This window comes from Apis florea, unplaced genomic scaffold (genome assembly GCF_048593485.1).
Source record: "Apis florea isolate Af1SG1 unplaced genomic scaffold, ASM4859348v1 contig_3391_pilon, whole genome shotgun sequence".
Lineage (NCBI taxonomy): Eukaryota > Metazoa > Arthropoda > Insecta > Hymenoptera > Apidae > Apis > Apis florea.
This window is the reverse complement of record NW_028256754.1, coordinates 3,752,698-3,773,687: the sequence shown is the minus strand read 5'-3', so window position 1 is coordinate 3,773,687 and position 20,990 is coordinate 3,752,698. Positions and strand designations below refer to the sequence as shown.

General features: G+C 26.3%; 1 protein-coding gene across 1 annotated transcript in view; it reads left to right on the top strand.

Moving 5' to 3' along the window:
- Positions 1-3,492: 3,492 nt before the first annotated feature.
- Positions 3,493-20,990, top strand: part of LOC100868799 (tRNA dimethylallyltransferase) — a 117,319-nt gene continuing 99,821 nt past the window's right edge. Inside the window, exon 1 of the mRNA XM_012486194.3 lies at positions 3,493-3,931. Coding sequence (XP_012341648.2) covers positions 3,752-3,931 — 180 coding nt within the window. The 5' untranslated portion in view covers positions 3,493-3,751. The remainder of the gene's footprint in view (positions 3,932-20,990) is intronic.

The following is a 20,990-nucleotide window of genomic DNA, read 5'->3' as shown; positions in this document are numbered from 1 at the left end:
AATTTTTTAAATTCCATCATGATTCTAAAATTTCAAATTTTATTTAATTAAAAAATTCAAGTCCGAATATTTTTCCTAAATTGTTTGATTTTTTTTTCACCTTCCTTAATGTACGTACTATGCATTCGTCGCTTACATTCATCTTCTTTTACATCATTTTCCACCTGGTTTTCTTCTTATCGTTATTTGAACCGCCCCCCTTCGTTCTTCCTTCTTCCTCTCCTTATTTTCCTTTACACCGTCTCTTGAGTTGCTTTGAATTACCATTTTTTCTTCACTATCTTGACGACGTTCGCGCTTCCTGTGGAAAGTTCCCGTGCAGTTGCGTCAATAGAGTATTTCGACCGGGCCAACCGCGATTAGGCGGCTAAATGTGAGAATTATGGAAAGCAGAGGCAAACGTGCGCGCATCCGCGCGGCTAATAAAGCGAATGATATATAACGGATCCCCGAAATACCACGTGTAATTGAGAAAGACGAGAAATCGTCGAGAAACTTTTATCGAGTGTAAAATTGATTGTATAGATCAAATTCCTCGACGAATTTCCATGATCAGGCAGATACGTTGTAGTTTACCCCTGATCTTTGAAATTTTTAGATTTTTCTCATTCCCAGGGATGTGAATCGATTATTTTTTTCATTTCACGCATATTGTGCTTGTGTTTGGCGTTGTGTTACGTTTGATATATTAGAGTTAAGGCTTATTTTAATTGCAAATAATGAAATCCGTGTAATAAGCACGAGGAAAATTTGTATCTGATGTGTATGATCTTTGCGTAAGACAATTAAGAGCTTGGTAAATTAGAATATAATGAATTCATTTTTAAAATTACATTTGCGACTTTATCGTATGAATAATTAAATCTGTAAAAAAAAAAAATTTTTGATGTTTTTGGAATTTTGAAAATTTTGAGATTTTTTCGAGGTTCGGAATTTTATGGAATTTTGTCATTTCGAAATCTTGGAAATCACGGAATTTTTAGAATATTGGAATTTGTGGAATTTTGAATCATGGAATCTTATAATTTTCAATATTTTTAATTACCATGAATCCTATTTTTTTTAGTCAATGCGCGTTAACGCAAATTTTTCTTTTATGGATTTTCCCATTATAACTTTATTGAAATTTGCAAAGCAAAATTAGATATATATATTCTAAAATTTATTGCAATAGATTGCAATTTGAAGGATTTCAAACAATGAATTCTTCGAAGTTTGCGTTGGTTAAAACATATTTTCATATAAATTAGAAAGAATGTTTTGATGTAAGAACATCATTTTGAAAGTATCACTTTCTCAAAATATAAATGTCTAGTATTCTTTGATGAAAGAACAGAATTGAATCTTACGTAATTTAAAAAGAGTTCAAATCCTATTTAGATTAAAATATAAAGTGTAAAGAAATTTTGGACATTTCATTTCTGAGCATGAAAATTTCCATTCCTTATTTAATTATTTAATTATTTTTTGCATACTGTATTAATTCTTTGTATTTATGAGCACATGTGTTTTAATATTAGTACATGTGTTCTGATCTGGATTTTGAATTAAATATTGATATATATATTAAAATTTATTTAAATTTTAATTTACCAAAATTGAAACAAATTGAAATTGATTAATAAAATAATCTTTTATTAATTTATATATCTATTGATGCATGTAATCAATATTATTTTATTTTTATAAAAGAAAGCATATAAAGAAGAATTTAACTGTTTTTTTTTAAATTATTGAAAAATAAAAATAGGATAAATCATAAGTTTCCTTAAATTTCTTTAATTTTCTCATAAAAAAAAATTTTAAACTTTTTATAGAAAAAAACTTTCTTTAAAAAAATTATAAAAAAGAATATTTAAAATATTTAGATATAATAAATAATAAAGGTAAATAATAAAGGTAAAGATAAAAATATCTATATTTGAAATACATTTGAAATTTCTTTTCTAAAATATATCATTCCAATCGTTTCCCATATTATTAGCAAGAATGCAGTTATTGGAAAATTTATGATAATTAGTAGTGAATTCAATCGTATATATTTAATCATAAAATAAATTTATATGTTTATCCTGAAGCGGAAAGAACCTAGATATATCAGATCCAACATATCATAATGATCAAATTATCTAGTAGATAGTAATTATCTATGATCTCTCATGATCAAGTTACTTTTTTTTTTTTTTTACAATATTTTATTATCTTATCAATATTTTTAAAATAGGGCAAGAAATTATTTTTTCTCTTTTTTTCTTTGAAATATGAAGTTATATTTGATTAACTGTTTTGGATAAATAATTTAATCAAATAGATATACATAATTATCTAGGGATATGTATAAATATAATAATTTAATCAGTAAGTAGTAGTTGTTGATATGTAGATTTAATCAGTCGATGAGCCTTATTATCACTCAGCTGTTTAAATTGAAATACATTTAAAATTTTTTTTATTTTAAAAATATAATTTATGATATAAGAACAAGTATCTAAATACTATCTTTTTTTTTTTTTTTTTTTTTTGCATTAGAAACAAGAATGATTTCTGTTTCGATATATGTTTTTTAATTAGTTTAATTGTATTAGAATTAACTGTGATACATAAGATATCATGTTGCTGTTGCCAAGTGAATAGATGATAATACTTATAAAAATGTCATTAATATTATACAATATTGCTTACGTATGGATTTTTTAATATTCCATATTAATATCTTACATTTCTTTTAATAATAGTATGATGTTTCTTTTATATTGAATTTATCATACGATAAAAGAGGAGAATAGAAAAATAGAATCTAACATCTAGTAGACTATAAAATAAATAGAATAAAACTAGTAAAATTCAAACTGAAATATTATATTTAAAAAATATATAAATAAATAAAAAAATATATAATTTTTAAATCATATTTTCTTCATAATTTATAACAAGATTTTTTATTTTGATAAATGAATGGAAAGTTGATTAGTTATTTTTTTGAAATTAGTATTAACTTTAAATCTTGATAAGTTTACAATCAAATTATCTATTAAATATTATAAAAAGTATAATTTCAGTGAATTTATAAGATTATTTTACTAATGAATGAAATTGTGTGAAGCAAAAAGACTCAAGTTGAATGTAATTTGCTAATGAAATCATTCATAATGTCACTGAAGTTCAATTACTGCTATTCATGCTTCAATTAATGTAACTTTAAAGAACTGTTCCTAATTTTTAAGAGCATGATTTTTTATTGAAAGATGCATAATGATACTTTATAGATTTCTTGATGATAATAGAGATGAATGTATAAACTTATTTATATATTATTATGTTGTGATACGCAATAAAATAAAATATAATTTTATATATACATAATATTTGATTTTATATTTTATACAATATTATATTGAATAAGAAAAGTAAAACAAAAAGATTTTTATATCTAAATTGATGTCTTATATGTTCACAAAATTATAATATTTTCATATAAAATTCAGATTTATTTTTTATAATTGAGTATTTTTATTTTAAACGAGTTTTTAATAAATTATAATTGAAAATATACAAAATTTCAATAATAATTTATTACAAAAAATGATATTATATTATAAAACGTTTTAGTTTTAATAATAAAGAATTAAATTAATATAATAAATTTAATATTTATGTCTAGCTTGAGCAAACAATTTTGAAATGTAATAAAAACTTGTTTAAAATTGACCGCCTTTAGTTTACACGACTGAATCAAGGGAACGCGAAGCATATGCGCAGTAAAGCAGCGCATGCGCAGTGTCAAGTAACCATGAGTGATTGTGAAAAGGTCGATATGTCGCGTGTGCCAGTTTTAGCAATTTTGGGATCTACAGGATGTGGAAAATCACGTTTGGCCATCGAATTAGCTTGTAAATTCTTCGGAGAAATTATTTCAGCCGACAGCATGCAAGTAAGTGAGAAAACAATTACATATTATCTCGTACTCTTCGTCGTGCTCCTTGTAGGTTAGGTGCGTATTCAAACGTTGTTTATTTCGAGAGATTCTTTCAACTAATACGTTCTAATTTCGTTTCGAATGAATATTTCAAACATATTAATTTATTTCCTGTATAAAATGACGTATATTGATAGTTAAAAATATTTCACTTGTCGATGTGATCGAACGGGTTACATTCTACGCAACATGTAATTCATTTCAGCTTTGAATCTGTTTACTATATACTTCTGTATATATTTTAATATGGTAGGAATGGAAATATTTTGTTTCATTCTATCCAATAGAAATGAGTTTTATAACGTTCGTTAATACAATGTTATTACACGAATATTATTTTTGTGCACGTGTTATTATAGTTTATCATAATTACGCGTAATCTTTTATACTTATAATTATTCATACGTATATTACAAACATTTTTTTTCTTACGTGCGTGAAAATAATATATGCCATGTTTTCGTACGGAGCATGTTTCTTATTGGAGCAAGTATAATTATACGTGTCATTAATTTTTTGAAAATATATCAGTGTACATAAATAACATTGAATTAATAATTTCAAGAGAAACAAAGAAAAATAAATTCGAAAGAGATACAATAGAAGTATTTTTCATGCATAATGAGTCGAATAATTTTATTTCATAATGGTATTGTATTATTTGAGAGATTTTTTTATTTAGAACTCATTGATACATTTCTATTTATAATCTTTTTCAACGATGAATAAAAATTATCGAACCTTGATGAGAGAATAGATTACAGTGTTAAATAAGAGCGTAATTGCAGAACTAATCCATCTCGCTCCGTTTGCGACTCCTATTATCTTTTGTGTAGCTTGAATTCATCTGTGTTACAAAGGCAAGTTTTGATGATAGACATAGATTTGAACGTGGTAACATTTGGAGAGAGCTCAGAGTTAATCGTACTAATTGTCTTATTCTTTCACATGTACAAATAACCACAATGAACGTTTAATTACACCCTTTGTGATATAAGGATGGTCCGAAATTTCGTTGAAAATGAGGCATTCGTAAATTATCTTTCTACTACTTTGTCGCTCTCATCTTTTAACACACATTTCATCTCTTTTATATGAAATGTATCATTGACTTTATTGTTGTTTAGTTAGAAAAATATTTTCTATATTTAATTTTATAGGATTCATATTTATAAATATTATTAAATTTTTTAGAGGTTTTTTATAGAAAAATATTTTTTTAATCATTATAGATTTTCTTTATTTAAAAATGAAATTACTATAAGTAAATATTCAAATTTCATAATTCTTTATTAAGTAGATATAATTTTTCAACTTAATATATTGGAATAACACACATATGTCATCGATAGATTTATGAATGAGTACTGTTTCTTAATTAGATACTAGATTATTAAATAAATCTATATATATGAATATATATGCATTGGTTTGGATATCAAAATTCTTATCACTTCTAAGAAAATGTTTTGCAAGCATCTATCTCGTTTAAAGAGCACAAAGAAATGATATTTTTGCTAGAAAGAAACTAATTTATAAAAATAGTATTTCCGTTTTATCTATCATTCAGAAGCTTTATATTAATCTGAGATTATTGCATAATTTTCAAATAGGAAATTAAATAATTAAATTAATAAATTAATTAAATAAGGAAATAGGAAACACGTTAAAAAAATTAAATATTTAAATTTTTTAACTAACTTTTCAACTTTTCAGAGATTTATTTAAAAAAAATAAGATACGACATTTATTATTATTAGCTTTTGATTATTTGCAATTTTCACGTTTTAAAAAATTTTACTTATATAAATTACGTGAATAATATATGTTATTTATATGATTTAATATTAATATTATATAGGGTGTTTTATAATTATTGATGATAGATAATAGAAAAAGAAATTATTTTATAGAGAAATAATTAAAATGTAGAATAAAATTTTCTTTTATTTTAAATATATATTAAAAAAAGACTTTACATAAAAAAATTTATTTTACACTTTTCAATTATTTTCACACGTAAAATAATCTGTCGATTATTTAATTGCATTCAGTTGATAATTAGGTAAAATTTACATGTAATTTATAAGTTTTCGTTGGATAATGAAAAGATTTGAATAATAAAATTTCATTTTGTATTGTGTTTTCATTCTCTTCCTTCATATTGTTTGTCTAACAGAATAATTGCGCAACTATAAAAGAGGCATTCATTTTCATTTTATTAATTATATTACAATTAGTTTTCTTTTTTTAACATTATTAATATAATAAATTATTTTATTATAAAGCTATAATTAAAAAAAGTTTCAATGAATAGATAATCCTTATATCGAAAGAATTAAATATTTTAATATAGAAAAAATTTGCAATAATTTTGAAATTACATCATTCTTCGAAACTGGTTAATTAATAATTGAATGCCTCTTTAAAAATATTGGAATAAAAAAAATCGGTTTTATTAAACAATCTCTTATATTTAACATATAGTATATGAATTTTATGAAATTGCTTAAACCCTTTTTTACAAAAAGAATTTATCAAGAAAGATAAATTAAGTTATGTAAAATGTTTCGCCAATTGACGCGTTATTTTACATATATCTTCCGCATTAATGGACAGACCGGGTTTATCTCGTGCTTTATTAATATATCCGAGTGTGTTTTATTATCTTGTCGCGTTTAGCCTAAGCAAACTGTTTAAATGCAAAGTAGTAAAGCTCGCATGATAGCCGCTATAAAGTAAGTGGATCGAATTAAACTTTGTCCTGTTTGAGTGTTCATTAGCTTGAAGGATCGTGGGATTTCCGGTTCTTTTTTTGGCCCTTGAATTAATAATATAGCCACGCCATTTCCTTTACATCATTACATACAAAGAAAGTGAAAACTGGTCGAACATCCTTTCTTTTATTTCATGTTCTTATTTTTCCCAAAGATATAGATTATAATATAACTTCTCGTTCTTTGATCGTTAAATATTTTCATTTATATTTAATTTCTTAATTAATGAAATATACTTTGTATTTGAATGTTTATGTTTGTCTCATTGAATATTTCATTAGCTTTTTATTCATCTTTTTTACATTTAAATTATTTTTGCTCAAATTTTATCTCCGAGTTTTCATTTTGCGTATAAAAAAAGATGAAATCTTTTTTTTTCATTATATCAGGTACGAAAGATATATGTAATTTTAAATATCATGCGCTTATATGTATTGTTTTCCTCTTAAAATTTTCATAGAGAGAAAATATTTAGATCAACAATCCTTTTTCAATCGTGTTTATCAAATTAATTATTCAACTGAATTTAATTATCAATAGGGAATAGAATTAGTAGAATAATGATTAGCTATTAAAGACAAATAAAACAATTTTTCAACTTAACAAAAAAAAACAAGATATTGACTTTTGACCTGTTCAAAGTCATCTAATCTCTTCTCAATTCACTTGGAACAGCTATTAATTATAAAAAGGAAAATAAGTACACGTAAATAGGATAGTTAAAAAAAAAAGAAAAATGAGAAAATATCATATAAATATATTTTTCTTTTCTCTAGAAAATTTTTTTCTATACACTTTCCAGTATATGTGAATATTTTAACGCGTAAGCAACGATACACATGATTTTTACGCTTTTTATATTGACGCGTATCAATTCATCCTCGTTTTTTAATTCGTCAGATGTTAGTTTTATTTTTAAATGTCGCATGATCGTTTCTCTCATGTATAAATCACGTGTTCATGGTTATTGTGATATTTCTGAACGTGTCCTCAAATGATTTCCATTCCGTTCGATGTTAATCAATTATCTGATCGAGGTACTGATCTCTTTTTCCTCCATCCATTCATGCATAAATCATCATTCTTTTTATCCCAAGTTTTTTCAACATTTTATTCTCTATTTCTCAATATTTTATCTTCTCCCACGTTCTTTTGTCCCTGTATCATCGCTTGTAATTGACGGAGGATTTCCCTTCTAATTTGCGCAATCAGGACAGACTTAGAATTAGAAATGCAGTTGTATTTCTTCGTATCTTGCCTTGAGTATCTTCTCTATTAACCTTTGCGATTATTCCATGTAATTTTTAAAATTACTCTTTTTTGTTTTTATTTATTTTTTTTCCTCTTTGTAGATAAAATTCATAGTTGTTGAGAAGTTAAATTTTCTTAATTCAGTTATTTAAGTGTATTGTTGTTTGCTTTTGATTCTATATCTTTTTAAAGCAATTTATATTTCAATGAAGAAGTTACTTTGCATGTCGTTAGGTTGTCAATTTGAATTATAAAGAGATTTTTCTAAAAAAAAAATACTCTTCTCTCTTTTTTTTTGTAGAAGATAATTTAATTTCGAGAAAGATACAGTTTCTCATTCATTGACGTGATTCAATTTCTTATATAACGTCATATAATTTGAATATATTTTAATTTCGCATTCCTTCTAATCTAATTATATCAGCTATTAGTTTGCATTTTTTTTTCTTAAGAGAATAAAAAATTAATCAGGAATAATTACTTTTCAAAGGTTAATATTAGAATACTGATCCGTGATATTTTGCAACATATTATAGATCATTATTCGATTAGTATTGTAAAAATAAATGTATATTAATAAATGTATAAATTATTGTGTAGTTTAAGACATTTCACAATATAATATTGAATTAAAATGTCTTTTGAATTATAATTAAATGCACGCGATGACCATTTAGGCGGGTCAAGGCCGATTCATAGTTTCGAGATAATATTATGAAATAAGCCGGCAACTTTATCAATTATTATAATTTTTGTCACCAAATTAGAATTACATGCAAAAATTCCATAGTTATTTTCTAACTATTTTCTAATTAGAAATATTGTACTTCCATTTAAAACGTGAAAGGTGATATTGATATTTATATTCAGATATTAAATTTTTGATTTATTAACATTATTCAGGCTTAAATATATTTCAATTTTTATTTTATGAGAACACAATTTTTTGAGAAAAGATAATTTAATAATGTTGACAGATTTACGTGGGATTTTTTGTAGGCATACATCGATGATCATTTATTCATAACAATTGATTTATTATTATTTGTCTTCGAAATATTTAACTCTTACCTGTCATTTATTATTCAATAAATGATTTTTGAACATTTCAATCTATTTTAATACGAATATAAAATATTGCAAGTAATGCCGAATCAAAAAAAAAAAAATGAAAAGAAATGAAATGTATTCAATTCAGTTAAAGTTTTAGAAAATTTCGAAGGTGAATCTCGAATTGTTAACAAATATATCGATCTAATTAAAAAAAAAAAAAGTGTTTCAACCGAAAAATAGTTCAATTTTCAATTTCAATATTCATCTTATTGATCCAAGGATCAATTCGAGAATTTCGAATGAACATAATTTCTGGATCGTTTAAAATTAAAAAATTTCTAATCGTCCAGTAACACGATTACTATGAGCAACGCCCTATCGAAACGACAAACGTCAAAACGGCACTTCTCGGTTGCGTGCAAACTAAGTTACACACGCACGTGTTCCATTGACCGTGGGGGTAACCGGGAAAATCCGGACAATGTCAGACACGTGTCTGCCCACACACGCGCCGAAAAAAGATATCTGCGAGTTTTGGGGACGATGGTGGCGCCGCCTACGAGATTTTTCGTGCTCGAGAACCGTCGATGAGGTTATGAGAGACTCATGGTGGTCCTTGGCGAAATTATGGATCAACTGTTGGCGGAATCGTTTTTCCGCTGAGCTTCTCGATGAAATACCCTAGGGAGCGGTGACACGGCCAATCGTTCCTTCGTTCCTAAAATAGAGTAATTCTGACGCGAGTAAAACATCGAATAGAGTTCGGTTGGTTGGACTTTCAGGGACGAATCGATGGAACGTTACGCGATACGGAGAAGTCGATGAACCGCGCGTGTACGGGTTACTCAAAGTCCCACCGGCACGTCTCTATCTCTCTCTCTAGTGAGCACTTGGCCCACTGAATTTAAATATCGTCGTGTTAGGCCACGTAGGAATTCAAACGAGCGCGAGAGTTACTTAGAATACGTGGAATGCGAGCATGACCGCCAAACTAGCACGTTTTGGGCAAGGTACTATACAGAGTGTTAATATATTCATATCTTTGAGGAATTTTTCGACTCTAGAAACGTTTAGCTCGTACGTAAAAGTTGGTATATAAAAATTTTTAGTGAATTTTTATTTTTTTTTATAAGCAATTTAAGATTAGAAGAAGTAGGATGGAGATAGAGTGAGATCGTTTTGTCTATTTATCATCTCGCTTTATCTTTAACGGAAATTTAATTTGCTTACAACTCAATAAATAAATCTCAATCAACATTTGTGTTTGGCCTTCAAATGTGTTCTATGAATATATATATGAATATATGTACTTATATGGGTATAGGATGTTAGAAAGTTTCTTGGGAATTAATAACGTTGTTGAAATTTTTTAATTTTATTTATATATAATGTTTTCTTGGGAAAATTTTGTTATTTAATTGAATATTTTTTTTGAATTATGTTAATATTCAATGTTTGAATATATTCTGTGAAGATTACAAAGTTTCTTGGAAGTTGGCAAGTTATTGGGTTCGAATTTTAATCTGGTTTTTATTAGATCTGCATTAGTCATCAAAGTTTTGGGAGATTTTCCAGAAATATTGGAAATTGGCAACATTGTTGGTTGAAATTTCATTCTAATTTTTTATATTTTTTTTTAGATGTTTTTTTCTTAGATTCAGATTTCTATGATATATATTATTTAAATGTTTAAGCAGTAATAAATACATTTTATTGATTTTTGGCTAACTTTAATGCATCATTATTTGCATAATTTTTTTTTCACTTCTTCTTGTTAAATATAATTAAAAGATACATAATGCCTTTAAAAAAATTTTATCCATGTTATATTTACATTTTATTTTTCTTAGTTTACATATGTAAATGCAGAAAGAAATGCTGAAATTATAATAATAATTTAAATATCTCGGGGAAAATAATATTATATAATTATTAAATATTCCATATATAACCATTTTTTTTTCTTTATAAGTATTTTATATAATTGTGAAAGTTTTGATATTATTATAATTTTTTTTCTTCTTTAATTTTTTCCATAAGAAATTTCCATAAAGAATTTATTGAAAAATTTTATTGAAATTAGATTTTTTAATTTCGTTTAAATTTTTCTTTATATATAATTAGACATATAACATTGTATCAATAGCAATATTGTTAGTTTATAAAATTTCAGTGATCTTATATCGTATAAATAAATCGAGATTATCAGATTTCAAACGTATTAGGCTGCTATAAAAATTGGAACATAAGGTTCAAAGAAGTGCTAATTATGTTTTAAAATATATAAGAGAACGAATTAGCATACTTATCGGAAATGCTGATTCCACACGAGGATTAATTGTTATTGTACACTGGAAACCTTGTATTTCATTTCCTACTTTGTTCACGACATTGCTTCTCATCGTGACTTTGTTAAAATTTTCACACGTGAACTGCTTCATTGAGATTTTCTCGTCGATAGAGAGTTTCATTGATTTAAAACTTTCATAGGAAACGAAGAGAATAGCTATATGTGTGTGGAACATTATTTATATATATATATATATATATATAAATTTCCGTATAACATTGTAACATTTAAATTATAGATTTTTATGCAAATATTGTTTCTCATGTTATACAAGTTTTGCATATTTTACCTCAATGACGTGAATAAATATGCCACGTGTTTCTTCTGTGATATTCAATATACGGATTATGATATTATATATCGCTTATTTATTGTAATATCATTGATTAAAGATTAAAATTTTAGAAAAAACTATTTTAATTATGACTTTAACAATTATCGGTCTATAACATGTAATTAAGTCTATTTTGCTGTTGATCAAGATCAAAATAGTTTTAGAAAAGTCGAAGATAGATAATTGTTTTGAACGAATAATTACAAAACATCTGTACATACTTTGATAAAATTGAATAGAATCGTAAAATTATAAAATTTGAAACAAGTTAATTAATTTGATCGATTTAACATTTCTATTAAGTATCAATATGGTAAAAGATAAGTTTTAATATTTCTTTTCTTTTGTCAATTTTTTTATCGAGATGATTATACGAATAAAACAGTTTCATAGTATGCAATGCTTCTGTGCAATACTAACTAAAGAATGACGTAATGCAAGCACAATAAATTATACTTCTATTACAATATTTTGCGTAATCACTTTAACTTCACGCGTTTCATACGTTATTTTGCATTATTCCATAGAAAAACGAGTTAAATCGAGTTAAATCATTGATTTGAACTTTGTTTCCTGTTATAATACGACGAAAAATTCAACTCTTCGATCTATTCGAAAATTTTTATTAATCTAGAAAACGTTTTACGTTCTTCACGATTTCTTTAAAGAATAATTCTTTTTTAAAAGAAATTAAATTATTATAATTAGGATAGGTTTTGAAGAATTGAATTTGAATTCATCGTTCGTTCTATGAAAATAAATGCCTCATCTAAACGCGCATCATATCCTTTCTTCAGAGGTTCAATTCGTTGTTTGACAAAGGGCACGGTGTAATTTCGGGTCTATTAGAGGCTCGTGGGATAGAGCAGAGCAGTGGATCACGAGCAATGCGGGCTTGAATAAGTTTATTCAATGTTCGATAAATTGATTCGAAAAGAACTGTTAAAACAAACAGTTCTCTTCTTTTATATGTAGGTATATATTCCCAAGGAAAAGAAAACGTTTATCTCGATTGAATTAAAATATAAAAATAATTTAAGACAAATTGGCTCAGCTGTCAACACATGTTTTTTTATCCTCGAATTATTTTGTTTCCCACTTTTTAATTATCATACATGTAGCGGGTAGCAACTACATCAATATTGAAATTTACTTTCGCCTGAATTGTCACGCGAATCCTCTCTCGTGCAAATATAGAATTAGAATATTTTTAATCCAAAGAATGAGTTAGTAACATTCACTTCTGATGAGAAAGTTGGAATTCTTTCTCTTTAAAAAAATTCGTCGCATACATAAGACTCTTTCTATCTGCAATTTAAAAAAAGTGAAATCAATATTTACAATTATTCTCTCAAATAGTTAACTCAATATTGAGGCGTATCCATACGATAATATTAAAATCTTGTTCCATAATTTTTCATAACTAATTGAAAATTTGATACATTCGAAGTTTATTTAAATAATTATTATTAATTAGATGTATATTTTTTTTTTTTTTTACGTAATGAACATCCATATTTGAAAATTGTTTAGTTTTTAAACAGTCCGACAATGATTGACAAATAATGTATTAATGAAAACACATGATTTGATTTCTTTTTATCTGAAAAATTGTTTATTAATTAGTTGAGATAATCGAATGTATTTCATCATGAATCAAAAGGTTAAGAAAGTGAATGTTTCCACGGAATTATCCTCTCATTGTGTACGGCACGCGTTGCACCGATTTTTCCTTTCGTTTCAAGCAAAATATATGGTTTGCGTGCAGTTTTATTTGTGCGTATAATTTGTGTAAACGACCGATTATCTAATTGTCAAGAGTTATAGTATTCAGGAATTTAATAATGTATAGCTGTAACTGAAATTGCGAAATGCATTGCGAACAGGTTCTCTTTCTTTTTTTCCCCCTCTTTTCATTTTCCGATCTTTTTTTCTTTTTCTTTCTCACGAACGATCGGTGACACCGAAACGATCGACTGCGTTACGGCCAGATTTCTTGTCTCAGAGTTGGAAAATAATTGGTTTGTGCAATTTCTCGTTCGAGTCGGTATCAGTGAAAATCGTATTCGTGATAGCAGTTAACGGTTAACCCTTCGTGACACGAGTATTCCACATTTTATTCTGATTAATTTATTATTGGATTGTGCTGTAATATTTGTACATAATAGAAATCTATTATTTATTAGTTATTTCGCAACTATTTTTCGTTTGTCTTTAGAAGTAAGAAGCTGTAGGGAATTATTGTTGGAGTGTTCTATCTTTTTATACATTTTTCTAAATTTCATTATTTTTATCGAATAATTGCGTTTAATTTGATCAAGATTAATAAATTAGTCGTCGAAAGTTTTGTAAAATTATATCTAAATTCTATTTTTCTTCAAAAATCATCGTAATTGAAAAATTATTAAATTTAAAATAATAAAACGTTACATAATCCTTATGAATATTACATTATCTAAATCGAAATGCAGATCATTATTTCTTTATTTTCAAATAAATAACAAGAAGAGATCTCTTTCATTTAATTATTAGTCAATGATAAAATCGATTCTTCAATAAGATCGTGTCGATGATCGAGGAATTTCAGATTTCTTTTTTCTCTCATCTCATCTCCTTTCTCTCCCCCTCCCTTTTCTTTTCTTTTTTTTTTGTAGAACAGCGATGTTCTACGACTTTTGTTGATAGTTTATCACGACGGTGACCCGTGGAAGGCAACGGACCGTGGTCCTTGAATTCAAAATAGTTTTCGTCGTTTCGGCTGGAGAAACGGGTGCGTGCCGAGCATGAAAAACTTCCGTTCTTGTCCGTGAGAATGGCGCCTCGAATTACGGGAAGCGGAATTTCACGTATAAAGCACAGATCGAATTTTCTAACTTTAGTCCCAAGGACTCGGCCGACGCAACGATGATTTTCATACAGCTTTTCGAATTTATTTGGATCCTTTCGTTGAATTTTCATCCATTGAAACGTGATGATACGTCGAAACAAAAATGTTATCGTCGATGAGCTTCGACTTTATGCTATATATTTTGTTCTTTTGTTTAACTGATTTAAATTTCTTAGGTAAAATTTATTGCACAATTTCTATAATTAATGCAAGATTAATATAAATAGTGTATTTCCAACGAATGTGCGTAGAAACGTGACAAATGAATTTTATGTATTTTAATTAAATTACCTTGATGGATGGATATAGAATTATCAGGATAGAGAAATTGCGGAAATTGTAATCAATCATGAATCAGAGTTATGGAATTTATAATTAATAATGATTTTCAAATATTTTAATAAAGATTCAAAAATAATGAAAATTCTTAATTGTCATTTCTATTCTTTGAATTTAGAAAAGAATTTATTCTATTATTGTTAGTAATGTAGTTATTTCTCCTGTTATATTTGTGTCTACATTGGATTACATTAGATTGGATAAATGGAAAGTATTTTTTTAAAAGGTATGCGATACAATTATTGCACACTGATTGATATACATATTATATGTAATATATTTATGAATATATTACAATATATAACAGGAATTCGAAGGAAAATGGATACAAGAAGAATTATCATAAATTAAAAATAATTAGAAATATTTTCCTGATCTAGAACAAGATTTGAAAAAAAATGACTCGTCTTCAATTTAAAAATTGGATTATTATCGCTTACTTCAAATTTGTATACTGTAAGGTATATTTTTTCTGGTAAATATTTACCATCATAAAAATATATCAAAAACATCAAATTAATCAATATTAAAATAATCTCAAAATTATGCTTTTTATTTAAATTAATTTCATTAAGAAAGAAAGAAAGAAAGAAAAAGAATTTTAATTTTTGGAACTTCTTATCAAATTAATTTAACAATAATCCAATTGTCCATCATATTTCATTATCTTTTCTAAATTTAATTTTCGATACAAAGAAGAGAATAGACATGGTAAATAGAAAAATTTAACAAAAGTAATTTACAATATAACATCTCAAATGATATTTTCTCTAAATTCAAATAGTACAAAGTAAAGAGACATTTGATGTCTCCTTTCACGTAAAATTATTTTATATCCAGAGTTGTGAATTCGACACGATATTTAAATAATTCACGCTTAAGAGGTGGATTCGTTGTGCTCATGGGTTACCGCGGTTAATCGTGTCTGATCTGTTATGAACGATATGAAAATTGCGGTAAAAATCGTGAGTTACAGCTGGTCACGTACGTACAAGCCACTTGACCAACCGGTTTTAAATCCACGAGGCGATGACGCGGGATTTACGGGGCTCTTTTGTCGACACAGCCCTTGAGAAGACTCGAGACCGATGTTTCGTTAGATTGCCGTGCTACGTTCGCGGCAATACTCCAGAAAATTATATTCTTTGTTCTTATCGATCGTTTGCTAACAGGGATTATTACATTTGAAATTTTTATTCATTCTTTTGTATGCAGATTTATATGCAATGATATTATGTAAATATTTTTTATGCAGGAAATAGATTTTTTTTTTTTTTGTTAAATAGAATCTTTTTGTGGATTGCTTGGTCAACGAAGAAACGAATGAAAATAAGATAAATTTATTTCGAAAAATGGACGAAAAAAATTATTTCAGAAAAATTGGATGTTTAAATGGGATATTTTTTTTTTTATCAATTTTATTGCCATTTCGTATATTCATATAGAGAAAAATTTATTTCAGAAAATTTGAAGAAGGAATATTTAATTATTTATTTAAATAACGAAAACTTAGATCTTTAAATAAGATATTTGGTTTTATTGGTCTTCAATGATTGAGGTTCAGTATTAGTCGAAGAAAAATGAAATCGTTGAATAAATTTTATATTCAGTTCTGTGAAAAAAAAAAACGTTTTGAGGACAATTGTTTATGCGAGTTATAAGGTTATAAATATATTTGCACACAATGTATAAGAATTGTAATTTCTAATCGTTTATTTTTATGCAGAAAACGTTAATGTATTCGTGCAATTGAAAGAGAAAATATTAAGACATCTTATTCATCTCTCGAAATACATTAATCATTTTACTTATAAAGCTTCAATGTTTTATTATTCAAGTCGATTAATTTCAACATAGATTGTCTAAATTGTTTTGAATAGAGGAAATATTGTTATGATAAAGGGCAAAGTATACGTTAAGATTTGTATACTAATTGTAAGATAAAAAAACTTTCTGTATACACAATTAGAATTCTGTCTTTAGTTTATTTATCATGTTGTTGAAACTGTTTTATCGAATATAATATCAAATTATTATTCGAATTAAAAAAAAAAAAAAGAATTACAAAATTTATCTTCAAAAAAAAATCTACATCTTTTTTAATTGAATGATAGCAGTTAAAATTTTTTAAGACATTAGATAAATTGATCGAGTTTCGTCCTATTTCAATTTTAATCGTACATTTCTTCCATCGAAAAAGAAAAACATAAATTTATTCTAAAAATTATATAAATTCTGTATATAAGAAAGGATATGTTTGTGAAAATTACAGATGTATAGGAAAATTTGTTCGATCTTGTTTCAATTTGCAAAAAGAAAAATTTTATTGGAACAAGAATGATAGAAATTGTATTCTTGCGTTGAATTTAATCCGAGAATAGTCCAACCGATTCAGAATGACCCGCAGCTCATCAATTGAAGGGCTGAGTCAGAAAAGGGGGCTTTCACAGACCGCATAACCTTGCGGTCCATGGCTCCCTTCTAATTTTCAACCCTGCAGTTTTCTTTCGTGAGTCGTTAGCAATTTTCCTCCCCATTTAGACTCATCCTTTCTCATTTATTATATACTTCTTTCATCGTTAAACAATGTTTATATAAATTCTTCGTTTTTCTTTAAACGTGTGATGTATAGAATGAATGATGGATGGATAAAGATATTAACAGATTTAGATCTAAAATTAAGAAATATATATATATATATATATTTTTAATTTTAATATTCTTGGGAGCAACATACTTAATATCATTTATTTTCTGAAAACAAACATTATATAATTATTTCTTATAATGGTACATAATGGCTTTTTTTCGCATATTTACATCATTTTCAAAAAAAAAAAAGAAATTCGTTAGTTTCAGATATCTATTTTTAGGCTATATAATTAAATTAATTTTAAAAAAATTAATCCAAGTTTTATATTTATTACAATTTTGTTCTGTTCTGTAACGAAATTCTATTGCAGTAATATCCTGTTGTGCTAGGGTTAAGAAAATAATTAAAGGCCAAGAAAACAATACGTTTTAACATAATATTAAAAGCTAATTGAAATTGTTAATTACAAAAAAGTCTCACAATTGTTAAGTGTTCGAAAAGCGAGTGGAAATTTTACGATTGGCCAAAAATATCATGGAGCGTACTTATATATTTGTATATAAGTAATTGTAATATAATAAGTAATTGTAATATAATTTAATTTTTTTCGACTTTGTTGAATCAAGATTGCGTAAACTCGATCTGACATTATCATTGTCTGTTTGCGATGTGAAGTTGATTTAACGAAGTATTGTTTATTCTTTGTTGTGTCTGCACGTCTTAATTCCAATGTAAAAGAATAATATCATTTGTACAGGTGATGCAACGAATTTTATAACACTTTCTTTCATACAAAGTTGACTTCGATGTTTGCCGGGTTTTTCTTGGTCTTTGCTAAACATACCGATAGATACAACCTTCGTTGTGTGCAAAGAAATTTATTTTTTCGAAATCTTTTTTAACCAGATAAACTGACTATTTTATTGTAACCATCTGTAAACTTATCCGTCTGTTTAACTAATATTTCAGGGTTAAATTTGCGGAAGAAACTATGCAAATTTATTGTTCGTTTTATCTTGTTTGCAATTAATGTCACATTTTTCACGAATAGGTAAAAGATCTGATTTAAATTTTGAAATGGTCTTCTATAATTAACTCTCGAATTATAGTTATAAAATAGAAAAGAAAATGGAATAAATAATAAATGGAAAGTTAAATATTATTTGTGTGTTTCAAACATTTTTTATCCTTCGATTTTTCTCTATAATATTAATTACAATGTTTTATAATACAATTAATTTATAAATATAATTTCTTCCCTTGATTTATATCTATAATATCACAAATAATATTTAATAACATTGAATGATAAACGTTGATCTTCATTTATAATTCGAAAAAATAGTAACATTGTTGTACGGAATTAATGGTTGTACAGTTTTATCAGCGAAAATGAATAACTTCCGTTTCCAATTTTTTTCTTCTTTTATTAATCAGATTTACCGATAAGACATCTCATTCAGCGATGGTTTAGACGAGAAGCAGCGGATGTGTCACACGTTTCTTGATTACCAGGAGAAGTTTATTATACCTTCTTGATTAATGCACTCGACTCTGCTACGAGAATGGTATAAGTATTACCTTATCATGGTCGAGCGTGGTCGTTGTATAATCAGTGACAGATTATATCGTTACATAATTATTCATAAGCATCTTGAAAAATGTTTCATTTTTTTTCTTTTTTTTTTTATTTCTGTTAGAACATAGTCAAGAGTTTGCAATCACTTTTTCGACGTAAATATTCTTTAATAAATATTCTCATGGTGGTTTCCACTATCATTAAATCATGGTTATGGCAGTAACGTATTAAGACAATGATAGTGCATTATAAACGGAAGTAAATTAAATTGATTAAATTGTTAAGGGATGCTGATCTATTTAGCTTTTGAGATACTTTGATTCAGAGCACAATTAAAAAGGACATAAATACGAGAACATAAGAGATCGTATGATTCAATGTTATTCAATGTTTGAGCGTGAGTATAATTGGGAAATAAAATATGATTAACAGTTTCTTTGAAATGATCAAAGGATTGTAGAAAATTAAAAGAATAATTATCGTTTCTCAGTCAGTAATAAATTCGCCCTTTCTTCTGTAATAATTCTCTTCGCTCTTTTCAATTATATTGCGAATTTCGAGTATTTTCTTGTATAATATGCATCACCAATTATATACATAAATATTCAATCTTAAAAAAAATATGTGCATAAGAAAATTAAAATTACATAAACGGTGTATACATCAGTGACTTTACATATCAATGATTGGAAATTCCAATTCTTTTTTAACTTTTAAAGTTGCTTTGAATTGAAAACTTGAATAAAGAAAAGGAAAGAAAAAAGAATTGAAAACGAAAAGAAAGAAAAATTGTTTTCTCGAAAAAAAAAAAAATCATTTTCTTACGATTTCTCGCAGTCTAAATTACGAAAGTACTGGTTAAATGAAAATTTTTCTGGACCGACTACGTAGGCGACAGAGTAATAACAGAAATACGCGCCGGTTCCGCTGGTCATCGACCTCAATATCTTGAGACGAATTTTTCTTTTTTTTCTTTTTTCTTTTGACAACGAATTATATATATCGGTATATATTATAAATTCAAGAGAAAATAGAGCGAGTGAAGTATTTAATCTAATATCTAATAGGGTATAAAAGATAAATGGAAAATAGGATTTAATTAATTAGATTTTGTATTAGTATTATTAGGAAAATTATAAATCTATGTAACAGTTATAAAAATTATCTTGGAATGCTTCAAGCATCGCAACTCAATTTCGATTGTGTTAAAATTTTAATGGGTCGTGAAATGATAGATGTCGACGTTTAAAATAGTATTTTGGCATAATTCTTGGCATCAATTGAACATTATTTGATGTGAAGTCAAAAGTGAATGAGATCTAAAAATCCTAGATATTTGTCGTTTATTTAAATATCCATTCTTTAATGGTTCTTCTTCATTAATTCGTCTATTTTTTTTATTAAATTATAATTTAGTATAAAATAATTATAAATAAAGAAAATCGAAGGGAATGGATATATTTAAATTCGTACGTAAGATTTCGAAATAATATTAAATACAAACGAAACTATCGTTAAACTACTTCATGCTCTTTCACTTATTACACAGTCGATCAACATTGTTCAACAATGATTATCTTATCTTATAATAACCGGTGATATCAAAGTTATAAGTTAACGAGATTAGTGCGTTTAATCGAAGTTTCGCAATAATCTTTACTTTTATAATTTGTTTGTTTTTTAATATAACAAATTCTAGTAAATCCGGGATTCGTAGTATCTTGTTGGTATTATTTCATAGGAAGAATCAATCAAACGTATTACATAACAGAAAAAAATAAACAATCGATAATTCATCGTTCAAATTGATTTTATATTAATTATTTATCTTTCTCTTTTATAAATACTAAT